The sequence below is a fragment of the Acomys russatus genome, chromosome 26 (assembly GCF_903995435.1).
Source record: "Acomys russatus chromosome 26, mAcoRus1.1, whole genome shotgun sequence".
NCBI classification, from domain to species: Eukaryota; Metazoa; Chordata; class Mammalia; order Rodentia; family Muridae; genus Acomys; species Acomys russatus.
Window position 1 is genome coordinate 49169642 of NC_067162.1, and position 27766 is coordinate 49197407.

The 27766-nt window shown below is 51.2% G+C and overlaps 1 protein-coding gene across 1 annotated transcript in view; it reads right to left on the reverse strand.

Annotated features, from left to right (window-relative positions):
* The window catches only part of Ttc13 (tetratricopeptide repeat domain 13), a 65453-nt gene that overhangs the window by 15976 nt on the left and 21711 nt on the right, over positions 1 to 27766 (reverse strand). The window contains 9 exon segments of the mRNA XM_051168604.1: positions 67 to 122; positions 124 to 224; positions 3179 to 3353; positions 3766 to 3907; positions 5038 to 5120; positions 9992 to 10102; positions 10832 to 10948; positions 13464 to 13556; positions 15427 to 15492. Of these exon segments, the coding sequence (XP_051024561.1) occupies positions 67 to 122; positions 124 to 224; positions 3179 to 3353; positions 3766 to 3907; positions 5038 to 5120; positions 9992 to 10102; positions 10832 to 10948; positions 13464 to 13556; positions 15427 to 15492 (944 nt within the window).

The following is a 27766-nucleotide window of genomic DNA, read 5'->3' on the forward strand; positions in this document are numbered from 1 at the left end:
CCAGTCCCCGCCCAGGGCCTCCAGCTGGGTCCTGGATGGCTGCCGCCCATGCCACCCTGCACTTACTTGATGTGAGGCTGCAGGCCAGGCTGCTCTTCGTAACCATCGATGAGAAAAGGCAAGGCTCTTGGCCCAGTGGTCCTTGAAGCTGCCTGGGAGATCCGTATCAATGCTGTATTCCGTCAGAGGGGTGTCCAGGTGAGCGTGCAGATACCGGGAGTACTCTGCAGATAGGAAAGGAGCTGCCAAACCCCGACACCGCTGAGGAAGCCCTGTGGGGACTCTGGAGGACGGCTGCAGGACTACAGAGCCTGCCGCCGCCTGGAAGCGGCCAGCTCAGGGTCTGCCTTGACTACACTTTACCACCTTGGCATGGCAGAAGCCCAGAGCCCGCTTTCCTGTCTCAGAACCTGAAGCCCAAGGGAAGCAGCAGACAGAGCACAGGCTCTGTCAGCTCAGACAGACAGAGTGTGCAAGCTCACCACAACCTGACTGACACCTCAGCGCTCAGTAGACAGTGTGCCTGCCCTGTCAGGGTGTCACTCCCACTGGCAGCTCTGCAGAGGCAGGAGCAGCGTGAAGGGCAACCCATGGGGAAGATGCGCTCTGGGCTGGTGATACTTGGCCCAGTCACTCAATCTTCAGTAGGTTTGGGACAGCATGCGTTTATCAATCTATTTTCCCACTATAAAGTCTATCAAGTCCAAATGTTGAACAAGTTTGGCTAATAAAGATTCACCTGCAAACTGGGATGCCCTGTGATTGTAAAATACACCCAGGGAGCCAGGTGTGGTGGTACATCCTGTAATTCCAGCACTGGGGACGGCAGGCCGACTGATGTGAGTTCAAGGCTAGCCTGATCTACAAATGAGACCAGGACAGCCAGGGAAACCCGGTCTTGGTGAGAAAAAAAAAAAAAGATGTTTATTACTTTTAAAATTATATGTCTGGGAATGTGTGTGAGTGCATGTATGTGTGTGAGTGTAAAGCATGTGTGTGAGCAGTGTGTGTGTGTGTCTATGTGTGTGTGTGTCTATGTGTGTGTGTGTGTGTGTGTGTGTGTGTGTGTGTGTGTGTGTGTATCTGAATGTGGATATATGCACAAGAGTGCAGGTGCCCTTGGAAAACAGATGTTGGATCCCCTGAATCCAGGTAGCTCCAAGTTGCCACACGTGTTGCTGTGGACCCACACTTGGGTCCTCTGGAAGAGCGGTTGTTCTCTTAACTATTAAACTATTTCCCTAGACTTAGACCGTGACATTTCTAAAGAGGCCAGTCATGATGGCTCATGCATGTAATCTCGGCCTCAGAAGGCTGGGGTAGGGGGACCAGCATGGGCTGCACAGCGAGTTCTAGTCAGTGTGAGCTACGGGATGAGATGCTATCTCAAAAAGACCAACAAGCAAACACACCCTCTAAGAAATAGGTTTTTTGGTCAATTATATGCTGAATTGAACATTAAGAATTTTTATTAAATTAATTTATTTTTATCAGTTAAATAAAATAACCATTAACTCTACTTGCTTGTTTTTCCACGTCTTTCAACGTTTTCTTCACTTTACAGTTTGGGGGACGGCACAGTGTGTGGGAGCCTGAGGGCAAAGTGAGGACTCAGCCACTCAGAGGATGGGCTCAGTGGCAACCATCCTGACCCACGGAGCCCTCTTGCATGTCCTATGCTTTTATATTTTAATGTGTCTATTAAAACCTTAAAAATATATACATGCTTGCTTTTTTTGTTTTACAATCATGCTCTCAAGAGCTAATGAAAAAGACAAAATATGTGGGTGTGCAGGCAACAAAAAACAGCTTCCTTAATAAATGGGGAAATTCTGTGTGTATGTGCATGTGTGTGCGCGTGTGTGCGCGTGTAACTGAAAGGCACACACATGTGTGCACTGGTCGGTCTCTTGTCTACTTGATACAAAACCTAGACATATCTTGGAAGAGGCAATCTTTTTTTGTTTTTTGTTTTTTGTTTGTTTTTTTTTTGAGACAGGGCTTCTCTGTGTAGCCTTGGCTGTCCTGGACTTTCTCTGTAGACCAGGCTGGCCTTGAACTCACATCAGTCTTCCTGCCTCTGCCTCCCGAGTGCTGGGATTAAAGGTGTGCGCCACCACTCTAGCTGGAAGAGAGAATCTTAACTGAGAGACCGTCTCAGTAGCGTCAGTCTACGTGGCATGATCTTGATTGACGACTGATGTGGAGGAGCCCCATGCACTGTGGGTGGTCCTGAGGTACATCAGAAAGCAGGCCGGCCAAGCCCTGAGGAGCATGGTGAGCAGCATCCTCCATGGCTTCGGTTTCAATCCTGCCTCCAGGTTCCGGCCCTGACTTCCCTCAGTGATGGAATGTGAGCAAAATGAACCCTTCCCCCAAAGAGCTGCTTCCGGTCACGGTGCTCAATGAGAGCAATAGAAACGCTAAGACAAACGTGTGTATGTGCTGGGAGAGGCACGTGTGTGTACTGGAAGACGTGTGCGCGCACATGAGTGTGGAACCATAGGAAAATACGTGTGTGTATAGGAAGGTGTGTGTGTATGTGTGTGTGTGTAAATAAGAATTGTGTTTGTGTGTGCGTGTGTATAGGGAGATACGTGTGTTTATAGGAGGATGTGTGTGTATCCATAAGGTGTCTGTGTACATTAAGGGGTGTGTGTGCATAGGAAGGTATATATAGGAAGGTGTGTATCTATACATAAACGTGTGGAGATGCTTTGGAAGGTACATGTATGTATACACTGGAAAATGTATACGGAGAAAAGGCAAGTTTGTGACTAATTCAAGAATTGCTTCTTTTTTTACCAAACTGGGTCTCTCTGATACAGGAGGATGTGACACATGGGATGAAGGGACAGAGATGCCACGTAACTCAACAATGAAAAGCCTCAACCCACGCAGGTGCTTCCTGTCCTGCAGTGAGACAAGAGGGCATAAGACATGCTATCCACAATGAATCTCACATCCAACTAGAATGTGTTTTCACTCAGGTCAAGCTGTTGTTTTAGAAGACCTGTGGGTAAGGGAGACAGAACACCAGGCCTGCCTAGGAAGACACTGAGGCTCCAATAGCAAGAGACGCCGGGGACAGGACGCCCACCTTCAACGCCATCTCCGCACAGAAGCAGCAGGGCACCCACAGCTCAGCGTGGACTGGAAGTCCCGCCATCCCGCTCACCTCGGAGGTACTTCACCCGCAGGTACTCCGGGCTGGCCTTCTGGCCGGGGAGAGGGTCGTTCAGCATGACTTTTGTCTGTGCTTTAATCCCTTCATAGAACTGTCCCATTGCCACGTGGCTGAGCCCCTTCATGTACTGGCACACTTCGTTGTACGGCTCCAGCTGCAGGCAGCGCTGTGGGTTGAGACAGAAATCTGCAGTCGTGTCACCTGGGTTAGGACAGCTCTTCCTTCACCCCAGAAACCGTCCTTCCAGGTTGAGTCAAACTACACACAGGCTTCTAAGTTAGTACAGAGCCCAAAATGAAGGGCACTCCCTTCTTCTCCCCTTCCCTCCTCCCTTGTAGACAAAGGTCTCAAGGTAGCCCTGGCTAGCCTAGAACTCACCATGTAGCCCAGGCTGGCCTTGAACTTAGCAAGGGTTGCCTGCCTTGGCCTCCAAAGTGCTGGAGTAAAGAGCGCACTGTGCCCAGGTTCCTTGTGTATGTGCCATGTGCAGGGGTCTGTGGCTTTCAGCAAGGTCCACCAAACTCTCCCAAGAGCCAGCGAGAAGCCCAGCTTCGGCTTTGCCTGCTGGTGAGGCTCACCTTAAAGTTCTTCAGGGCCTCCTGCAGGCTGCCATGGTGGTACAGCATCATACCCCGGAGCTGCAGGGTCTGCACGTGGTTCTGGTTGAGCAGCAGGGCCTTCTGGAAGCTCTCGGTGGCTGCTTCAAAATTTCCCAGCTCTCTAAGGATTGAAGGACCCTGGTGAGCACTGTGCAAGTGGTCAGCAACACCAGCATTGGAGTGCAGGGCCTGAGGTCTTGAGGGAGGCGTGTGTCTCGCTACCTGAACACCTCACACAGCTGTGCAGTCTTCACACGTAGGAATCTAACACATTACAGGACTCTAGGAAAAGTTAACTTACTGACTTCCAAAACCAAATGTTTATTCAAAGTCCTGTCCTAGTTCATAACAAGTGCCGGCCTGCAGGATGCTGGTGGGTGACAGCACTCCTCCCACTTTGGGGAAGAGTGCTTGTCCCATAACCATACAAAAGTCAGATCCATAGGGATGAAGCTGCACCTCACTGGCTACTGGGGTTGCTTCAGTGGATGGGAATAACTGTCTATAAATTAGAAATATTTTTTAAAGACACAATGCCTCCTTACATCTATGTAATCATTTTACACACGCTTCCAACCTACTTTCAGTGTATATTCCTAACAGCTCTGTAGTGTAGGAACCTCACTCTCTTAGAGCCCAGACAAGCCCAGGGGCATCTCAGCTAGCGGGAGCCTCTCAAACCATCCCATCATACAGACAGACAGGCTCTGCACGTGAGGGTGGAATTCCGCTGTTTCTCAACAGCTTCTCCCCTGTGACCACAACGGCCCCTCTACAGGTAACAATCCCCGAGAGCCTACACTGTCACAGCCGCCGAGTTCCAGTCTCGGGGGCGTCTAGTTCATGTCTCCACTGTTAACCATGTCGCTTGCCTTTCTGATCAGTGGCGTTGCTTTTTAAAATTGAAGTACTCTAATAATGAGGAAACACACAGAACCAAGAGGTGAGGGCCTAGCCAGAGCTTCCGGCCTTGGACTCCTTCCCACGATCCGGACTTCTCCACCCACAGCCTGGCAAGTGACAACGGTTTCGATGACCCAGGACCCGGAGTGCCAAGCACAACACAATCTATAGGACTGACACTCAGAGAGTTATGTGTGCTGACATGGCCCCTATATGGCGACACACATCAGGGTTCCTGAGACGGAGCTCCCTCACACCCCAGAGGAGATGCCCGCAGGTGTGACAAAGCCTTCAAGGCCCATGGTGGACATTTCTTCTGGGATGCACGTGCCAGTGTGTGTCACTCACCTGTAGGCCTGTCCCAGACTTTTATATGCATCGATAAAGTCAACTTTCTGTCTCAGAGCTTCTTTGAAGGCCTCAATGGCTTCCTGTGGAGAGTATGCAGACAAGAAGCCCGTTTATATTACTCCGCGTGAATTGCTAAAGGGTTACTTATATACTGCGCCTGCTTCTGACAGACATCTTAAATAAGGCCGGGGAGAGGAGAGGCAGGCAGTACAATAAACTGTTGGCAGACTGTGATTCTAACAGTAAACACATGTATGTCCACCGACAGCCACACGCTGCCCCTCTCAAAGTGTGGCAGAGCTGTTGCCTCATCTCACTCAGCAGAACCTGGAGTACTAACGACTTCTCCTTCATAAGGGATCCTCTCCTCAATGCGTAACAGCCCAGTGAACCAAGGACACTCAACAGCTAGCTCTGAGAGGTTACTCAAAACAACAGCTCAGGGCACTTCAAATGAGTCAACAAGACAGAGAAACTGCACGTAGAAAAAGCAAAAAGAGGCTCCTGGGTTGGCGGTCAAGATTCCTTGGATCACAAGGGAACGGTGAAAGAAAACACCTCACGAGGCTGAGGCGCTGGCACAGCTGGTGCAGCACAGCAGTGGGCATGTGCGGCTGAGGCCCGAGTGCTGTGGCACTGAGAGCAACCCGGAGCACACTTGCACCTGCCCAGATCTAATGTGAGAACTGCTACATGAGGGCACCATTCTGCTCACAGCTACACAACCTAAGCATGTGTGCCCACTACACCTGCACTCTCACATGACATCACTGTTACTGTAATAAAAAATTATAGACATGACACTTTCCCAAGGACAAGCCAAATAAAAAGTAGCCACTGCAACTTGAAGAGAAAGACTTGACTCTAGACAACACCTGTCTGTCCAGTTAGCTGTTGGTAGAAGAGCACCACCGCTGCCACATGCCTCGCACATGGGAGGCACTTAGTGGATGTTGGATGGTTTGCACGCTTAAGATAGTTTTGCAAACAGCACAATTGCAAGACTTTAAAGAGCCACCTGTTTCTGCATCCAGGGTCAATAAATGGCGGGGCAGCATGGCCAGAGGGGCTGGCTTCAGACTCTTGCAGCAATGGTGTGGACAAGGAAGTTCTGGTGAGGGCTCTTACGACTCTGAATGTGGCTACCGAAGTGGCCTGGTCTTCATCTTCAAGGGCTTTTATGATACTTTTATTCAACAAACATATATTGAGCACCTACTATGTACCAAAGCAGTGAGCGGGGCAGGTACGAGGGCAGGTCATTATCTCTGTCCTCTGAGAACACTCAGTCTACTTGAGATAGCAAACCAATCATGTAATGAGTTATTAGCATAAATGTCACACGCTAAACAGACACAGGAGTGAGGCTCTGGGGATAGAGAGAAGTAACAGGTGCTTGGTCTGGGGACTGACAGCAGGTAGGGAGAGAACACAGTGCTATGCAGTGCACAGCTCAGAGCCAGGCATGGTGGGAAATCACAAGAGTGCACACAGGTGTGAGTGCACACAGGTGCGAGTGGAGAGAGACAAGGACAGAACCCAGCTGGCTCCTGGCAAGGTATCCGAGTGTCTTGGAGAAAAGAAGGTAACTATGGCAGAGCTGGGGGGGGGGGCGGTGGGAGGATGGGTAGAGTAGAGAAGAGAACCCAGGTTGCGTCAGTGGGCATCTGGGCGAGAGATAATGAAAGCTCAAAGTGAGTGTCCCTGAGGAGAGGACTAAGGGTCAGATTCAGGGACATTTCTGAAGGCCGAGACAGAATCTGCTGTCGGTGAGGTAGGCAAGACAGGGGAGTTCTAGGCTGTCTGGGGAGCCTGAGAGAGGGCAAGTGCAGTGCCGAGGAGTACAGGGACAGTAGGGACAGGGGCTGGGGCGTGTGAAGCCTGCAGTGTCTGTGGACATCACGGGAGATGCCCAGCGAGCATCTGCTGCCCACTCCACTTACAGCATGCGTGGACGCCACAGTTCTTCAAAGTCTGATTCTCTTCAGTTTTAAGTCTTTGGTGTCAGGGTTCCTGTCTAAGCACTGCTCAGCTCTCTACCTCACTCTGCCAAAGAGGGACACAGCAGAATCAAGATTTGAAGCCATTGGGAACAAGAGGCTAGCTCACATATGAGGAGGCCTCAACCGATGCCACCATTTCCACTCCATTGTCACCATCCTCCAGGTCACAGCTTAGGGTGAAGAGCTTAAAGTGTCCTTATGACATGGACTACACAGCTGGGGAGTCCTTGCTGTCACATCCCAAAGGCTAGACCAGCACACTACCGCTGTGTCGTGTGCCTGGCTAGGTATGGAGGCGCTCATGGGAAATCAGCATACGAGGAAGCTGAGGCAGGAAGTTTACAGGCTGAAGATGGCTTGAGCTGCACAGTCAAGCCCCTTCTTTAACAACTTACAGAAATAAAAAGTTTTAAAATGTTTAATATCCTTCCAAAAAGGTACTTCCAAAATAAAAACACCAGCTACTTAATCAATTTCTAGATTGCTACTGGACTGAAAAGCCCTGTGGAGTCTGAGGCCGATCTGTGCATAGCAGGGTCCTTCTTTACGTCTGTAATCACACGGACTACAACTCTGGAGGATGCTGGTGGGACAAGAGGGATGAGTGCGACCCTCTAACCCACTTGGACAGACAAACCAACACCAAGAGCCCACCCCCTCCCACTTTTCCTGCTGTCCCACGTGTGCTGACTCAGCACGGAGGGTAAGGCGGGACGACATGACCCAGTGGCCTGCAGAGACCCATTCACTAGGGACTTGGAATGCTCAGAATGACGGGGCTGCCTGGTTCTTGTCATGGGGACCTGGATAAGCGAAGCCAAGCCTCACTCTTGGAGCTCGTTTCAGGAGACTGCCCCTGTGCTGTGCCGCCTTATCTAAGCAGTGCAGCATGAGGGAACACACGGAATGGGAACTGGGCGGTCTCTCGCATGGGCCTCTTTTCTCCTTCCTGGGGCTGCCTCTGAGTCCAGCATGGTGGCCTGAACCTTTTCATTTCCAGAGGCTGTGAGGAAAGATAAAGAACGGAAGGGGCTTGCTGACTAGATGGGCGCAGGCGAGGGGTCCTCCACCCTCACGGGGCCAGGGGAGTCTTTCTTCTGGATACTCTGGCCTTGCACATGAGATGTGAGGAACATACAAGGACCTGGCAAAGTTGTCTTTTGGTGTTCAGTGGGATGGGAGTTTTTAAAACGCATACATAAAACATAGATTAAGTTTTTCCTGATAAAATAACTGTAGAAATGCTTTTCTCATGGGATGCTACCAAACTGTGGGGGCAGGGGCACTCTGAGAGGAGACAGAAGGCGGTGCCTACTCTATGGATATGCAAGAAGCTGAAGAGCTCAGCTAGGTGCACAGCGGGTGCTTAGCAGGGCGCAGAGCATGAGCACAGCCAGGGCTGCAGGCCACACACAGTGCTCTGTCCCTGTTACTTCTGAGCAGACTATGCAACAAGTGGTATCCTCAACACTGAGGACTTGCATGTGGCCTCGGCCACACCAACCTGCCATCCCGCACACACATCTGCAGTCCTCCCTGGGGATGACATGGATGGCTCTGGGATCCTTGCACATACTAACATGCATAGGGTCTCTGGTCCTCAGATAGGACGGGGCCATGGTTGCATGGGCCCACCATGCAGCCTCCGAGCTCCTTCAGGCTTCTCTGGATGGCCTGTGACAGCTAATACACGGTGGTTGCTGCTGGTGCTGTCACTACATCATGCTATTTAGGCAAGAGTGACAAGAACAAGCCTGTATGCTTTCCCCTGAGTAGGTCAGGGCTGTGGGTGGCAGCTCTCAGGGTAAGTAGCTAGTGGGCAGCGCATGTGTGCAGGGCAGGGTGCATGGCAGAGCTATTTGTGCGGTGGGATGGGCCTTCTTCTTGCTGCAGACACCTCCCATCCTGCACAGTCTTCAGCCCTGTGCTCAAGGTAGCCATCTCTGCACAGCACTGCTCTGTCCCACAGTGTGCTCTCGAGCAAGGCACCTGGCTGTGTGGCTCTCAGGCCAGCCTACCTTTCATCTAGTGCCCTGGGTTATGCTGTACTAGGTTCCAATAGTACTTAAGGCCTTGCATGGCACTACGGCCCAGGGAGGAGAGGAAGCAACTCTGTAATCCTGCTGTGAAGTCTGCTGCACAGCAGGGTCCCCAGAGTTACAAGGACATGGGATGGAGCACCCAGGAGGAAGCAACACACATACATACACACACACCACACACACACACACACAACACACACACACTCATCAGGCTAAGAGGCTTGAGTGTTCACAGTGCCTGCTCGTCCCACTGCCCCGTTACCCTCCCTCGTCCATGGTCAGACCATTAGCCTCAGCAACATTCTCCTCCCACTCACGTGGCCCCAGTAGCTGGGTCAAGTCTCCTCAGCCACAGTGGGAATCTACAAAGGCCTCCTAACCAGCCTCCCATCCTTCTCACCTGGGCCACACTGACAGAACCAATTTCTAGATCCCAGACTTGGTACTCACTATGATTTCCCCCCAAAGCCACAACTTACATTTCCTCAAGGCCCATAAGCTTGAGCCAAAGTGCTCAGCTCTGCTCCAGAGGAAGGCTCGCTCTCAGCTGCCCGCCAGCCTTCTTATCTGCCTTCAGAGCCTCCCGCTTGGCCCCTCCCTCTAAGGACCAGGCAGACAGCAGAGCCCCACAGACTACTTTCTCAAGGAAATAGCTAAGGCACCTGACATGTCATTTTGGCACAATCTAAGTCCCTCTTCCCTGCAAGTGAAGTGTGCATGCACATGCATGAACACACACACACACGCACATACACGCGCACACACACACAGGCACACACACATGTACACATGCACACAAACACAGCTAAGAAACCAGTGACATTCTGAGATGCGTCAGATCATCGCCTCTAAGTGCCCCTCCCCCAAGCGAAGCAGGCACAGCAGCGCGGGCGCGGGCAGCTTCACCTTCAGAAGTCCTCTGTGAAAGAAAGTTAGGCCTTTGTACAGCATGGCTGTGGGCTGGTTCTTGTTCAGCTCCAAGGACTGCTGAAAGTCCTCATGGGCTGTCGCGTAGTCCTAAGGGAGGAGGAGGAAAGATAAGATTGTGCTTGTTAGAAATTGGAACGTTCCGGCTGTGGACGGGCAGAGAGAAAAACCCCAACGGGTCCTGTGCCCTTCTCGGCCTTGACAGAAGCGCCACGGCGAAGCAGTCCACTGAACCTGCTAACTGCTAACTGGTGTACACGGAGGCTGACTTTTAGGCCTTTTGTCTCAACCACAGAAAAAGTCTCCTTTCAAATACCAACGCAACCATCTTTTCTCACACTGGACACTTGTGAAATGACCAGGCTGTGGTGCAGCCTCACTGTGTGTTAAGCTGAAGCTCTGGGCTACACACGCACTGCTGAAGTCCTGCAAGCTCACAGACACCTGTGGTCTAGGAGTCACTGTGACAGAAACAGTCTTGCTGGCTTCACATCACCTAAAAAGAAAGGTCTGGAAGCCTTACAGGTTCAGACTAGAGCGCTCGGCCTGAGAACCAGCTGAACTCAAGATGTACTCCAACTAGAAGCTAGGACACACACTGCAGCCTTCTCATGCCAGTCTAGAATTTGCTACTGCTGACAGCCCAGACATGGAGACACAACCAGCCTTATTATCCTCGCTTGTGTTTAATTTCTGCCATAGACAGTGCTCTCACAGCTACTTTGTGGCACTAACATTAAACTGAGCCCAGTCTAGCGAAGAGCGGCTCTGAGGTGACGGCAGAAGTGAGGTGCGGGGCGATCGCTATGGGGCAGTCACCTCAGACATGAAGTGCAGGGTCCCCCGGTGCCGGTACAGCCGTGCCGAGGGCTGAAGCTGGATGGCTTTAGTGAGATCATTTACGGCTTCAGTAATTCGTCCCAGAGGGGACAGAATCTAGAAATCCAAAACATGCGATCAGGAAAAACCCCGTGACCGGCCCTACACTGTCAGTGTCTTACTTTCTCAATTCCACAGAAGCGTGCACCACTCACACAGCTGCCGGCAGCAGGCTGCGAGCCACAGCCTCCTGCGCACACAGGCGGATGCGAGGGGGTCCACTGGTGCCTGTTTAGCCAGGGGAGGCTGGATGTGGCTCAAGCAGCTGCCCTGCCCTGGACTCCAACCTGGACACACCAGATTCTCAAAATCCTACCCTACGCCAACTTTTTAAGTAAAAGATTGGCACATTTGGCCACTGGGACAGACAGACAGACAAGTCCCTGTGGAGCGAGAACTGAAGGATACTTCCCAAGATCCAGGTGCCCTGTCAGGCCCTAGCTCATCAGCCACACTCAGCATCACAGGGAAATTGCCCCTTTTGGTCCAGGCAGCATGGCAGCACGCAGAAGGAAGTCAGCACGACAGAGGCAAGGCCAGCGGGTCGCTGTGTTCCTGATCCTCAGCAATCATGGTTCCGGCAGCTTTCTACCCAGGATACTCTGGGAAGGCCATGCTCACCACGTGTCCCTAACTGGTCATGGGCCCAGCAGGGGTTCACCACAGCCTGGGGGAGCACTCAGGAGGGCACACCCAAACATCAGCATGGCTTCCAAAGTGGAAAGAGACAGACATATGGTCCAGAACTGACCACAGTGTGGGGTGGGGCTACCACTTGGGAGAAAAATCACCCTTCTTTGTTTATTATATTAACCCCTAGGTAAACTATCACAGCTTGGCATAACTGCCATACCCACAGTAATGGGTTAAAACAGTTTCATCAAATGCAGATTATTTCAGGAAGCACAAGAGCAAAGTGTCCTGCAAATCAGTTCTGAGGCAGGCAAAGGCAGGCTGCAATTTAGCATGAAACTCATGACGCCGCGACTGCTGGCCGTGCCATGAATATTGCTGCAGCGACTGCTGGCCGTGCCATGAACATTGCTATGTAATTTTTAGACAATGGAAAATTATTGTTCTAGTCATCAATCTCACTGTAGATAAACAACTAGCTTTTTCTTGGATGCACAAAAATTTAAAACCTCCAAGTCTTAACTGAAATTCTGGTTTATCAGAATCACTTCAGGTAGCCCCAAAGTCCTGAGGGAGACACCAGCAGGCCCACCCAGACCTGGTGGGACATAGTGGCCAGCCCTGGGAGACACCAGCAAGGCCACCCAGACCTGATGGGACATAGAGGGACAGAGAACCCACCACTATGCAAGGGTCTCTTACCGTGAGGACAGCACCATGGCCACCCATGACAAGACCAAAAAAGGATAGGAGAAGAACTGAGAAAGATTAGATTAAAACCAAGTCCCCAGTGCGACATAAACACACTACAGCTCAAGGACAAGACCTAGATGCAGCCTTGGAGTGACTGAGCACTTGGGGTTCCTGGACTTGCTACTTTTCCCTTCTCAGGAGATGAGAAAGTCACCCCATATCAAACAACTGACTGCATTCACACAACTCCACTAGCACGCGTGACCCCCAACAGCTCAGTCTACTGCAAGAACACAAGGGTTTAAAACAACGAAGGGAAGCCTCACCCCACGCAGCCCAGCACGCTCCCCAGCTTCCATGTAGGCCACCAATGCTGTCCACTTGGCAGATGCCACAGGGACCACAGGGACCCTCCCCCGTGCTCTGCCTCCACCTTGAGATGTGCAGCAAACCTACCTGCTCTGGGCTCTGTGGAGGCAGGTCCACCTCCTAAGAGCTGGACACGAGCATGTGGGTGCACACACTCAGGCACAGTCACACTTTTACATGGGTGCACACACTCAGGCACGGTCACACTTTCATGTGGGTGCACACACTCAGCACGGTCATACTTTCACATGGGTGCACACACCCAGGCATGGTCACACTTTCATGTGGGTGCACACACTCAGGCACGGTCATGCTTTCACATGGGTGCACACACTCAGCACGGTCACGCTTTCATGTGGGTGCACACACTCAGGCACAGTCATACTTTCACGTGGGTGCACACACTCAGGCACAGTCATGCTTTCACGTGGGTGCACACACTCAGGCAAGGTCACACTTTCACGTGGGTGCACACACTCAGGCACGGTCACCCTCTCACTCATTTATTCACTGCTTCTCCCTCCTCCCTTCCACCCCAGTGGGACAACTGCTTCCAAGAGCTACATATCTCCCAGCTGTTAGCCACTTCTGTTAAACTGTGTCACTTATGTCTGCAATATGGGGATGTGATCTCTTTAATGAGTATCCACTGAGGAAGAAGGCGACACTGTAACCACATTTCCACACCAAATGTCACTCTCACATGGTGCTCACTCCATAGCTGCCCGGGTCTGCCACCACACTCATGGGCCTCAGGAGCTAGGTTGGCACGTGATTAAGCATTAAAGGAGTGGTAGAAGTTTCAGCAGTGAAATCAGGGGAAGCAGCCTGGGTTTCAGCTAATTCGTAACGAAGGGAAGAAGAAAACCACACTCACTTCAGCTCGCTGCTCAAATACCTCTGGACGGTCAGGCTCCAAGGCAATTACCCGGCTCAGTTCAAACAAAGCAAGCTCAGCATTCTTAAGGTCCTTGAAAAGGCATTAGTTAGTGTGAGACACACGGCCGCTCAGAACAGTGGCCGTAGTCACCCGAGAAGCCGCTGCTCAGAGGTCAGCGCAAACGTCCAGTGGTGCCAGGTCAGCTGCTCAGCTCACTCAAGTCTCCCCCACCCTTCAGGAAGTGGCACCCTGAACCTGGATGCTCACCACAAGTTCACAGACGGCAGGAATTATCTAAACATAACCTGTCTAGTCCCGTCTAGTCCCCAGGGTGGGCACATGGGTGCCAGCCTGACAGATGACACCCACCAGTTTTCTGTCAGAGAAGGACAGAAAAATATCAAATGCTGATGAAAGCCATGAGCCCAGAACCTCTCTGACAGATTAGCTAAATTCTTTGAGCATGTATAAGCTGATTTTATACTTGAAAATGCACTTTTAAGTTTCCACTAAAGGCACAAACAAGTTACATTTTGAGCTGCAAACTTAAGATAGAAGGTCACGCGGCAGCCTGCGCCTGGCCCTGCTGACCTATGTCTGAAGTGATTTTGTACCTTCAACACCATGGTTACCAAGGCCGAGTTCATCTGGGCCCCCTGTGTGTGTCTCATAAGAACACAATAATAACGGTCCTAGCTATTGTCTCCAACCCAGTAGCAGCTCAGTAGAATTTTTAAACTTTAATAGTTAAAACTATTTAATGAAATATTAAAGGCATGATGGTTTTTGTTTTGTTTTGTTGTTTTTGTTTTTGTTTTTGTTGTTGTTGTTGTTGTTTTGGTTTTGGTTTTTCAAGACAGGGTCTCTCTGTGTAGCCTTGGATGTCCTGGACTCGCTTCCTCTGCCTCCCGAGTGCTGGGATTAAAGGCGTAGCATGATGTTTTTAATGTAAAAGTTACAGATCGATCGCTCTCCCTCTGAGGTCTAGTTCACACGATGCCTTTAGTTGAGAACCACAGAAAGGTTTGTGCACAACACTGTAAATGTGCTGATCTTACGGGCACAATCTTGGGAAAGCACCTTTACAGCGTGGTGGCTTTTTAAAGAACAGGGCTTACTGTAGCCTCCACCGCCTTCCAAAGGGGAAAAGAAGGAATAACTTGAGTGTGGTTACAAAGTCTTCCCTATCTGCAAAAATCATAAGCTGTAGCAAATAAAAATTAACGTCCCAGCCGGGCGTGGTGGCGCATGCCTTTAATCCCAGCACTCGGGAGGCAGAAGCAGGCGGATCGCTGTGAGTTCGAGGCCAGCCTGGTCTACAAAGTGAGTCCAGGATGGCCAAGGCTACACACAGAGAAACCCTGTCTCGAAAAACCAAAAAAAAAAAAAATTAACGTCCCAGCCGGGCAGTGGTGCTGTGCGCCTTTAGTCCCAGCACCTGGGAGGCATGGGAAGGCGGGTCTCTGTGAGTCTGAGGCCGGCCTGGTCTCCAGAGTGAGTTCCAGAAGGCCAGGGTTACGCAGAGAAACTCTCTCTCGAAAAACAACAACAAAATAATAATAAATAATAAGTGCTACATGTCAAAGCAAAGCAAAACAAAGCAGCCGCGTTCTTTATGTAGTGTGCCACGCTGCGAAAGGTCCTCAGGCTGTATGTCCCCCTGTGACAGCCAATCCTGCTCTTGGCATTCTCGGAGTTGTCCTGGGAGTGCAGTTAGAGGCTCGGCTTTTCCTGTGGCCAGCTCTTCCCTGACTTGGGGAACAGGGAGCCTGGTGGGCAGCCTTAACCATGGCACTGGGGTGATCGTCCACCCTTCTTTCTTATCTGTGTTCTGCCAGAGCGGGTGAGTGAGAAGCAGGGTGGAAACAGCTTGGGTGCACCGCGCCACATGGGCACGTGGCACCGCATGGGCACGTGGCACCACATGGGCACGTGGCACGCGTAACTAGTACATACTCACATGTAGTCCCTTCTTTCCATAGGCTATCCCTCGGCCATAAATTGCACTAACCAGATCAGGCTCCTCCTAGTCAGACCAAAACAGAAACACATCAAAAACTAGAAACAAACAAAGCAAAACAAGAGTCAGTTTCTGCTTAAAGCTAATTAAGACCTCAAGAGACAGCACTGTAGCTTTACACTAGCACGACCCTGGGTGCCTCTGCAGTCCCAGATCGGAGGAACCCTGTAACATGCAGCTCGCTGAGGAGACATGCTGAGGACTGCCGTGCACTGAGGCATGACCACACAGCCCTGGAGGGAAAGGACCTGGCACTGCCACGAACGACCATTTCCTTCATGGCGCATCTTACTGCAGACACTGCCTGCTCAACTTCTTTGTGATTGGCACAGCAGCAACCACGTCTCTCAGAGGACCTGGGAGGGTGTGAGCAGGTGGTTTTGTAATGCCCATCCATGCTGCCTTCAACAAACCCAGAGTCCCCTCAGCCACAGGAAGGGCAGCAATGCACTCCAGAATGCACTGACAAGCCGTGAGAATGAGACATCTGACTCTGTGGCCTGCTCTCCCATTCTTCCACTACTTGCAAGTCACCTGCCAGGGCTAAGGGCGAACCCCTGCAGTCCCTCCACAGAGGCCCTGCCGCCATGCTAGGGGCGTGGCCTCTCTTCTGGCTATCTATGCAGAACCTCACTTCTGGACGCTCTGCTACAAGACCCAGGGGTAACTGGAAGAGCTGCACAGAATCGCTCATGCCAGGCCTGTCAGGGGAAATGCTGCTCAGCTTTGGACCTGAGGCCTGTGTCTCCCCACACTAGTGACAAAGCGCACCTCGACATCCAGCCGGTAAACACAGACACATGGAGGAGAAGACACTCAGTTCTTAGAGGCTGCTTAAGCAGAATAAGGACCTGAGACTCAGGGGCCCGAACACCAAAAAGTCTCAGAGACTCAACCCAACAGCTCTGTCCTGCTGGCTGCAGGGGGCGAAAGAGTCAGGCCTGTCATACAAGTCTAGGGAGGACAAGGCAGGAGAATCTGAGTTTGAGGCCAACCAGGGCTTTACATAAGATCCTATCCCCACAAAAAACAAAACAATGACAACAAATCAAAAATCTAAAGAGAGCGGCAAAAAGAACAAGCTACCTTTGTTAATCTTCCATGGCAGAACCTTACCGAGGTTGCTCCTGGCTCCCTGTGATCTTGAGGCTGTTGTCTAAATCCCTGTGTGGCTGCATGCAGGCTGTGTGTGTGTAATCCCTGTGTGCCTGCATGCAGGCTGTGGGTGTGTAATCCCTGTGTACCTGCATGCAGGCTGTGTGTGTACAATCCCTGTGTGGCTGCATGCAGGCTGTGTGTGTGTAATCCCTGTGTGCCTGTATGCAGGCTGTGTGTGTGTAATCCCTGTGTGCCTGCATGCAGGCTGTGTGTGTGTAATCCCTGTGTGCCTGTATGCAGGCTGTGTGTGTGTAATCCCTGTGTGCCTGCATGCAGGCTGTGTGTGTGTAATCCCTATGTGCCTGCATGCAGGCTGTGTGTGTGTAATCCCTGTGTGCCTGCATGCAGGCTGTGTGTGTGTAATCCCTGTGTGCCTGCATGCAGGCTGTGTGTGTGTAATCCCTGTGTGCCTGCATGCAGGCTGTGTGTGTGTAATCCCTGTGTGCCTGCATGCAGGCTGTGTGTGTGTAATCCCTGTGTGCCTGCATGCAGGCAGTGTGTGTGTAATCCCTGTGTGCCTGCATGCAGGCTGTGTGTATAATCCATGTGAACCTGCATGCAGGCTGTGTGTGTGTAATCCCTGTGTGCCTGCATGCAGGCTGTGTGTATAATCCATGTGAACCTGCATGCAGGCTATGTGTGTGTGTAATTTCTGTGTCCTTGCATGCAGGCTGTGTGTATAATCCATGTGAACCTGCATGCAGGCTGTGGGTGTGTAATCCCTGTGTACCTGCATGTGGGCTGTGTGTATAATCCATGTGAACCTGCATGCAGGCTGTGTGTATAATCCATGTGAACCTGCATGCAGACTGTGTGTGTGTAATCCCTGTGTGCCTGTGCCAGGCTGTGTGTGTGTATAATCCCTGTGTGCCTGCATGCAGGCTGTGTGGTGAATCCCGTGTGCCTGCATGCAGGCTGTGTGTGTGTAATCCCTGTGTGCCTGCATGCAGGCTGTGTGTGTGTAATCCCTGTGTGCCTGCATGCAGGCTGTGTGTGTGTAATCCCTGTGTGCCTGCATGCAGGCTGTGTGTGTGTAATCCCTGTGTGCCTGCATGCAGGCTGTGTGTGTAATCCCTGTGTGCCTGCATGCAGGCTGTGTGTGTATAATCCATGTGAACCTGCATGCAGGCTGTGTGTGTATCTGCTAAGAAGGGGAAGGGCCAAGTCATAGGGTCACGGAGGATGCAGGTGCCAACGATATCTTAGAGTAATAGTTAGACCTCGAAGGTGTCTAGAGACATTGTACGCACAGGAGAATTTCCAGAGTAGCAAGGACTCTTGTGGCAGTGGTGAACGCCACACATGACCCCATGTCCTGAGAGCATGTGTTCCTGGTGATCATTCAAAACAAACCAATGTCTATTCACTCACAGACAGAACACACATTTTAAGCAACACAATCTGTAGAAAACCAAGAAGAGCCATGCCTTTCCTGGGCTTATGAAAGACTGTGAAGGGCACCAAGGCTTGTCCCTCCACACTAAGGCAAGAAGCAGAGGAGCTGGGGGGGGGGGGGTCAGACATGGTGCAGGAGGAGGAGACAGGCCACCACACCCCCAGAGGACTAGAAGGAAAACTGCCTGCCTGCTTCCGCAGAGATTCCCACCCAGAGGCAACACTGAGAGGCCAGAACAGAAGTTGGGCCTTGAGGGGTCTGGGACATGTTCACAGGGCTCTCTCTCACAGAAGCCCCGGCATCCTTACATTTGGACTCAAACCTGAGACGTCTCAAGGCAGCAGGCCTAGGCTCAGATTTGCTGAGACTCAAATATACCGAACAAGCAGCTTTTCTGCAATGAACAAACAGTTCACCGTAGGTAACCACAAAGTGAAATCAGAAACAGGTACAAATAAACAGTTACCCTACAGATGTGACTGGCTTCACGGAGCTGGCTCTCAGAGTGCCATCTCATGCCCCTGAAATACACACATGAGTGTGCACACACCCCTCCAGCTCTCAATGTCAGCAAACCCAAACAATATTCTATCTCACACTGCCACCCAGAGTACACATGGGCCCACACAGTGTTTAACACATGTATGCACAGACAGACATACACATGCATACTGCACATGGGGATCAGGGAAGAATCAGTGCGTCAGATTCATCCATGCTGTCCACACGTTACCAGCCTCCTTCTCTTCCCAGCCATTTCCCAGCAGCTGGCCTGGCTCAGGGTGACAGCGTCTGCTCCCAGTCACCTGGGACACACCTCAGCCCTGTCCCCAAGAAGCCTCTTCCATGCCAAGACCTTCCCTGACTCTCCAGGGCGTCGTAGTGAAGTGTAATCTCTCCTCTACCACTACGGTGTGCTCTGTGGGCATCAGTCACTCAACTACTAGGAGCCTGCTGGTGGTGAGTCGGGGTTTCCAGCCAGGAGACAAGGCGGAGCCACAGTACGCCTGCTGTGTGCCAGGAAGAGCCAGTGAAACCAGCACCCAAGGGGAAGGATGCTTGCCGTCTTGGAACAGAGCCAGAGAACCACACACAGGAGCAGGGCTACACCTCACTGAGTAGTGAGTACAGAAGGAAATGCAGAAGGAATCCCTGAAGAGGAGGGGGCTGTCGGTCAGCTGAGGACAGTGGAGAGGGGAGGGCATCAGGAAGAGCCCAGATCTCCACGCAGACAGAGGGCAGGCTGACAGGCAGGACTGTAGTTTTGGTTCAAGGCTTGGCCGTGGAGGTAGGCGGGAGCAGGTAGGGGAGCATACTGCTCTGGGGCACAGCTGGAATAGTGGTGAGACACTAGCCAGAAAACAGCCCCATGGGTCCCTGGCTAGAACAGCACACACAAGCAGAGAGGTCTGGATCTCTGCTGGAGCCAAGCAGGGTGATGGCGTGAGGAGAGAGCAGGTGTGTGGCGTGTGAACTCAGGAACTAAACTGGAAGGACATACAGAGCTGGAGGAGGGGGTGGGGGTGGGGGGTTCAGGGGAGGGAGCAAGAGAGAGCTGTGGAATTCTGAGTAAGATGGCCTTTTGGAAGTCCAAGTGGAAGTCAGGCATGGTGGGGCACTTGGGAGGTGGAGGTTAAGGCCAGTCTCAGCTACACAAGTTCAAGGGCAGCCTGGAACACTTGAGACCCTGTTGCAAAACACCAAACTCACCTAACCACCTAGACTAGGAAGGAAGGAAATCCAAGGGGTGCCAGACACAGCACTTGGGAGACCTAGGCAGGAGGACCCCTCCAAGCTGGATAGTGCTTCACGGGGGGGGGGGGCACAAGGGGGTAGGGGGAGAAAGCAGAGAAAAGATAAAAATGTAAAGATCAGAATAAAAGGGAAAGAGAAAGAAAATGAGGAGAGCTCGGAGGGTCTGGGGTTGTAGCAAGGACTAGGGTCCATCCTTGGTGCTTTCCCCATCTCTTCAAAAAAACCCAGAACAGCCTCAAGTCACACTTTACAGTCAAGTCAAGTGGCAGCGTCACAGGACCTGCTGATATTAAATTGTAAGTCTAGCACATCTTAGCTGGGCATTAGCTGGGCATTTGCCAGGGGTGGGGTGGACGTGGGGAGGGTGGGGTGGGGAGGGTGGGTGGACGTGGGGAGGGTGGGGTGGGGAGGGTGGGGTGAGAAGCACCACCAGCCACTTTCTTTCTCGGAGCCTCCAGTCTCGCTTTGGGTCTGGCTTTTATTTCCACCGACAAAGACCACACCCCGCACGAGGTAGTTCCCCCCTGACAAACACCACTCGCCCTCTCAGGAGGCAGCTCTCAGCTGTGGACAAGCTGGAGCAGCCGCCATATCCCACACCTGGGATTGAAACAAAAACATGTTTACCTATCATAAACCAAAACTTCCATGACAGGGCATGGTGCTCCAGCCTGCAATCCTGGCACTGAGGAAGTTGAGGCAAGAGGCTTGCAAGGCCAACCTGGACTTCACAGCAAGAATCTGCCTTAAACAAACAAACAAAAAACCAAGCGAGCAAGCGAAGGGGCTCCAAGGACAGAGCCTCAGTATCCCATCATCATTTTCCACTTGTACACCTGTTGCCCATGGAAGTCCTGTCTCCTCATCATGCCCAGAACCTAGTACAGAGCGAGTCTTACCACAAGTCATATTTATTTAGCAACAAACACGGGCCATGCATTGGACCGCCAGAGAAACCTCAGAGGGGGTGAAAGACATCAGGCTGAGGGTCTCTCTAAGCCTGTGCTAGCCAGTGTGGAGTGGGGTTATCAGGGGGCCAACTGCAGGGCGACCTGAAGCAGACAGGGCTTTGTCATGGGTACCGTCAGGAAATGGCTCATCGGAGCCTCCAGCTACCACAGCAGAGACATTTTTACAGCAATACAATATTTTAAACCTTTAAAAAAAATGCTGCTCAAAAGCTGGTCAATTATGGTATTCAAGTGCTAATTAAAACAAGAGAAAAAATAAAGAAGAGGAGTCAGAAGAAGAAAAAGAGGAGGAGGAGGAGGAGGAGGAGGAGGAGGAGGAGGAGGAGGAGGAGGAAGTACAAGCACACTGACAACTCGTCGCCTGCAGCAGGCCCCTGGGAGGTTAGCTGCGCCCGTGCAGCCCTCCTCCTCACCTTCCCACATGGCACGCATCCCTGTGAGCAGCTGTGCAGCACCCGTCCACTGAGCCTGCCTTTTAGAAAACACTTTGTAACAACACAGAAGGACATATGACAACTGTACTACTCCTAAATTTAAGTACAGATAGTATTAGTTTTAAAAATAGGAATAACTTTGTATTCTTATATTATCTATCTTTAGCTTTACATGTTAACAAGACAAAGATTTCATTTAAGTAATGTAGTAGTGGCTTTTCTTAAAAAAAAAAAAAAAAAAAAAAAAAAAGGAAAAAAACATTTCTAAAAACAAGTTGAGATCAGAGCATCGAGGTTTCAAACTACTGAGCAAATATGAGCAGTGTAATCCTGTTTTTTAATGTGCTCTTCAGCACTTTAAGTGGGCTCAGTGGAAACTAAATGCAATCCCTATCTTCCTTAGTGTATGCAGCTAGAGCGGCAGGGGATACCTGCTCAGACGGTGCAGTCTACACAACCCTACCTTCCTTAGTCTATGCAGGGGACACCTGCTCAGACGGTGCAGTCTACGTGCCCTTCTCATGCTATAGCTGACAGTGTGGTGACTTTCTGGTGTACACATGAGGGGCTGCACATGGCCCAGAGGTCAAGGGCACTGGCTCTGGCTGTTCCTGCAGAGGCCCTCGCTTTGGTTCCTAGCACCTACACAAGGTGGTTCACAACTATCTAGCACCACTTCTGGCCTCCCAGGGCACCAGCCACACACTGGTGTAGGAATACACAAGCAAGCCCTCACACACACACACAATTCAATAAAATAATCTTAAAAGCAGAGGTGATTCTTTTTCCTACCATGAGGCTTCTAGACGCAAACTAGAAAGTCAGTGTGTTCAGAGTGCACCGGGAGAATCAGCGTATGAGCAACACAACACAGAGCCCACACATAACATGCTACCAACAGCACAGGGTATCTTCAGTTCTATGGGAAACCAAAGCTGCGCTAGGAATTTGGGTCTGACACAGTGGGATCAGATCCGCACAGAGGCTCACGTGGCGCCACCAACTGTCCAGGCTCCAGGACACTGCCCAGCCCTCCAGGGCCAGTGAGGCACAGGAACCGGGCAAAGGCTCAGCATTCCAGCCCATGGAAGAGATGCTGGGACACCAGTGTGGAGTCAGGCTGAGATCAGCATTCCAGCCCATGCTGCTGGCCCGTGTAATTCCAGTACTGTGGAGGCAGAGGCAGGAGGAATGCTACAAGTTCAAGGCCAGTGCAGGCTACAAAGTGAGACGCTGCCTCAAATGAAAGAACAGAGGCATAAAGTAGTCATGTGCAGTGCAGACTGACACTTACTGGCCTGCTTATGAGGTCGGCTGGACAGGATGCCCACACCTGTGATCCCAGGACTCAGGAAGTAAAGGCCAGATGGAGAGTCTGAGGTTACTCTGGGCCACACAGTGAGACCTCTTCTAAAAAATAAAAAGAAGAAGAGGAGAAGGAGGGGGAGGAAGGAAGGAAGGAAGGAAAGAGAAAGAAAGAAAGAAAAACAACAGGTAACTGTGCTCCATTAGAGCCACAAGACACAAAGAGGATTCCTTCCCTTGACAACAATGGGAAATAAAGATGAGGGTCATGGGAACACCTCAGGCTCAGGCCTTGATGGCAAGGAGCAGATGACGGGAAGACGTGGAGCTCACATCTTGGTGGTTTGAATAGGACTGGCCCCATAGACTCCTGTGTGTGAAAGCTTGGCCACAGTGAGCAGCACTGTTAAGAGATGTGGCTTTGTTGGAGGAGGTGTGTCACTGTGGGGGTGTGTCACCATGGGGGTGTGTGTCCCCGTGGGGGTGTATCACCATGGAGGTGTGTCACTATGGAGGTGTGTCATCGTGGGGGTGTGTCACTGTGGGGAGGTGTCACTGTGGGGGTATGCCACTGTGGGGGTGTGCCACTGTGGGGGTGTGTCACTGTGGGGAGGTGTCACTGTGGGGGTATGCCACTGTGGGGGTGTGTCACTGTGGGGGTATGCCACTGTGGGGGTGTGTCACTATGGGGGTGTGTCACTGTGGGGAGGTGTCACTGTGGGGGTATGCCACTGTGGGGGTGTGTCACTGTGGGGGTATGCCACTGCGGGGGTGTGTCACTATGGGGGTGTGTCACTGTGGGGGTGTATCACTGTGGGGGTATGCCACTGTGGGGGTGTGCCACTGTGGGGGTGTGTCACCATGGGGGTGTGTCACTGCGGGGGTGTGTCACTGTGGGGGTTGTTACTGTAGGGGTGTGTCACTGTGGGGGGTGTTACTGTAGGGGTGTGTCACTGTGGGGGTGTGTTACCCTGGAGTGTGCTTTGCGATCTCAGATGCTCAAGCCAGGCCTAGTGTGGCATTCACTTCTGCTGCCTGTGAACGAAGCTGTAGAGCTCTCAGCTACTCTCCAGCACCATGTCTGCCTGCATGCCACCACGTTTCTCACCATGACAATGATGGACTAAACCTCTGGACTGTAAGCCAGCCCCAATTAAATGTTTTCCTTCATAGGCATTGCTGTGGTCATGGTGTCTCTTTAAGCAATAGAAACTCTAAGACAACAGCCAAAAACTCTGGAACTCAACCTTCACATACAAGTGATCTCACCTATATAGCAACTTTTCAACATCCCGCCCCTGTGGTTAGCCTTGCCACTTCCTGTAAGTGGAGTCGGGTGTTGCTGCACTGTGCTGTAGTCCACAACAGTCTAATAGGTCTGCTGAGTGTTAATGAACTCAAGAAAAGCCCACATCTGTGTGGGGATTGCTATCAGCGTGTGATTTACGTAGGATGGTCACTGGCTTTAAAACAACTGCAGCATATCTGGAGGGGCCTATGTGTAATGGGTAGAAGCGGTCAGCACCAGCAGAGCATGGACAGATCCCTTGGAGACCCTTGGCCAGTTACAGCTTAGAGAGGGCTAAAGCTGAGCAACAGCAGGTGTGTGCACTGGGTAAAGGTGGCCTTGTCTGTTCTGCACTGGGTAAAGGCGGCCTTGTCTGTTCTGCACTGGGTAAAGGCGGCCTTGTCTGTTCTGCACTGGGTAAAGGCGACCTTGTCTCTTCTGCACTGGGTAAAGGCTGGCCTTGTCTCTTCTGCACTGAGTAAAGGCGGCCTTGTCTGTTCTGCACTGGGTAAAGGCAGCCTTGTCTCTTCTGCACAGAGTAAAGGCGGCCTTGTCTGTTCTGCACTGGGTAAAGGCGGCCTTGTCTGTTCTGCACTGGGTAAAGGCTGGCCTTGTCTCTTCTGCACTGGGTAAAGGCGGCCTTGTCTGTTCTGCACTGGGTAAAGGCGGCCTTGTCTGTTCTGCACTGGGTAAAGGCTGGCCTTGTCTGTTCTGCACAGGGTAAAGGCGGCCTTGTCTGTTCTGCACAGAGTAAAGGCGGCCTTGTCTGTTCTGCACTGGGTAAAGGCTGGCCTTGTCTGTTCTGCACTGGGTAAAGGCGGCCTTGTCTCTTCTGCACTGGGTAAAGGCGGCCTTGTCTGTTCTGCACTGGGTAAAGGCGGCCTTGTCTCTTCTGCACTGGGTAAAGGCGGCCTTGTCTGTTCTGCACTGGGTAAAGGCGGCCTTGTCTGTCCTGCACTGGGTAAAGGCGGCCTTGTCTGTTCTGCACTGGGTAAAGGCGACCTTGTCTGTCCTGCACTGGGTAAAGGCGGCCTTGTCTGTTCTGCACTGAGTAAAGGCGGCCTTGTCTGTTCTGCACTGGGTAAAGGCAGCCTTGTCCTTCTGCACAGAGGTAAAGGCGGCCTTGTCTGTTCTGCACTGGGTAAAGGCGGCCTTGTCTCTTCTGCACTGGGTAAAGGCGGCCTTGTCTGTTCTGCACTGAGTAAAGGTGGCCTTGTCTGTTCTGCACTGGGTAAAGGCGGACTTGTCTGTCCTGCACTGGTAAAGGCGGCCTTGTCTGTTCTGCACAGAGTAAAGGCGGCCTGTCCTTGTTCTGCACTGGGTAAAGGCGGCCTTGTCTGTTCTGCACGATAAAGGCGGCCTGTCTGTTCTGACTGGTAAAGGCGGCCTTGTCTGTCTGCACTGGGTAAAGGCGGCCTTGTCTGTTCTGCACTGGGTAAAGGCGCCTTGTCGTTCTGCATGGGTAAAGGCTGGCTTGTCTGTTCTGCACTGGGTAAAGGCGGCCTTGTCTCTTCTGCACTGGGTAGAGGCTGGCCTTGTCTCTTCTGCACTGGGTAAAGGCTGGCCTTGTCTCTTCTACACTGGGTAAAGGCTGGCCTTGTCTGTTCTGCACTGGGTAAGGGTGGCCTTGTCTGTTCTGCACTGGGTAAAGGCTGGCCTTGTCTCTTCTGCACTGGGTAAAGGCTGGCCTTGTCTCTTCTGCACTGGGTAAAGACTGGCCTTGTCTGCTCTGCACTGGGTAAAGGCTGGCCTTGTCTGTTCAGATGCTGCCTTCTGCACCAGCAGAGCTCATCACCTGTCTCAGTGTTTTGTAAACACTGTTCTCCATCACCTTCTGATTGGGTGAATAAAGAGCTGACTGGCCTATAGCAAAGTCAAGAGAGGAAGGCAGGACTCTGGGAAAGAATCAGGCATTAAGTGGCTGCCAGGCGGACATGGAGGAAGACAGAAGAGCTGGGACCAGAGACTAACATGGACAGGTAACGGGCCACATGGCGGAACATAGAATAAAAAAAGGCGATAATTTAAGTTAAGAGCTGCTAGTTGGGGAGCACGCCTAAGCTAAAACCGGAAGCTATTATAAATAAATAGAAGTCTCCATGCCATTATTGAGGGCTGGGACAGACATAGAAAGTCCATCCATACGATTCAGGTGTTTGAGAAAGGCAAGGTTCTGAATTCTGGATGGGAAAAGAGATCATGGGATAAAAATCAGTTCCTCTACACCAAGAAATTGGCAAAAACTAAATTTGTCAAAATAAAGAAAGCAAGAGACTGGTTTATGCAAAAATCCACCCAGCTAAGAAAGTTCTGGATAGGTGGGGTTGGCATCTGCTGCTGCCTACTTGTCCAGAGTCCCAGTGCATCAGAAGAACCGACAGGGAACTAACACAAGCCTGATACAGGAAAGCTCTAACAGAAAAGAGGACTGTGGTTTTCACTAAAACTTCTGGGAAAATGGTAGCATTTGTTACTGAATCTTTGAATTTTCAACTTAGTATAACCAACCATATGCTATGAAGAAAAGGGACAAAAAGCCGGGCGAGGGGGTGCACACCTTTAATCCCAGCACTCGGGAGGCAGAGGCAGGCAGGACTGCTATGAGTTTGAGGCCTGCTTGGTCTGCAAAACAAGTCCAGGACAGTCCAAGCTACACAGAGAAACCTTGTCTCAGAACAAACAAACAAAAATAAAACAAGCAAAACAAAACAAAAACAAAAACAAAAAAAGAAAAAAGAACGAAAGAAAAGGGACAAAAACCACAGGCTTAGCTGGACCCTGACCTCTGCCTCCTTCCATATGAGCAAATTCCACACGTCATCCCAGTGTGTGGAGGAGGTTGAAAGCAGCAGGGAGCTCAGCAGGAGACGGCACCAGGCAGCTAGACTCTCCAGCCCAGACAAAATGCAGGACACAGGACCTCCCGGTACTTGCTGCCAGACTTGAGCTGACCTGCAGTGCCCACTGGCTAAGTCTCAGCCTAATGGGAACACTGTACAGCAATTACAGTGTGTCACTGGTTAAGGCTCAGTCTAACCAACACAGCATGTTGCCCCGCTGTCTCACAGAAACATTGTGTCGCTACTCCATTGTCTCACTGGCTACATAGCAGTCTATGTATGGCGTCTCCCTTGGTCTAATGGAAACATCTATGCCTACTAAGGTGTCTCACTGGCTACATCTCAGTTTAATGGAAACATTATATCCCTACTGTGGCGGCTCACTGGCTACATCCAGTCTAATGAAAACATTGTATCCCTGCTATGGCTCTCACTGGCTACATCTCAGTCTAACGGAAACATTGTATCCCTACTATGGTCTCTCACTGGCTACATCTCAGTCTAATGGAAACATTGTATCCCTACTATGGCCGCTCACTGGCTACTTCAGACCAATGGGAACAGTGTCCTTGTAGAGAGAAATTCTAATGGATAAAACACAGGAGTGCTCTACAGCCCCACAGACTGGTTATAGCACTAATTTAAAACTAATACAAACTCTGTAGTACATGTATTCAGATCATAAAACACAAACAGTAATAGGTTTAGGATTTAAATGACTTATGGGTGATAGAGAGGAGTTTTTATTTTTTATTTTAATTTATGTGCATTGGTGTGAGGGTGTCAGATTTTGGAGTTACAGACAGTTGTGAGCTGCCATGTGGGTGCAGGGAAATGAACCCGGGTCCTTTGGAAGAGCAGGCAGTGCTCGTAAGCACTGAGCCATCCCTCCAGAACCAAGAGGGCTTTTTTAATTTAATGTTTTAGTACTATCATCAACCACAATAATATTGTTTTAAAGGCTGAGCAAAATAATTGTATATCTGCAGGCAGCTGGTACCATAACAAATTAATTTTTACTCATATAAATGCCTTAAGTTGCTGGTGTGGTGGTGTACGCCTTTAATGCCAGCACTCAGGAGGCAGAGGCAGGTGGCTCTGTGAGTTCCAGGACTGCCTGATCTACAGAGTGA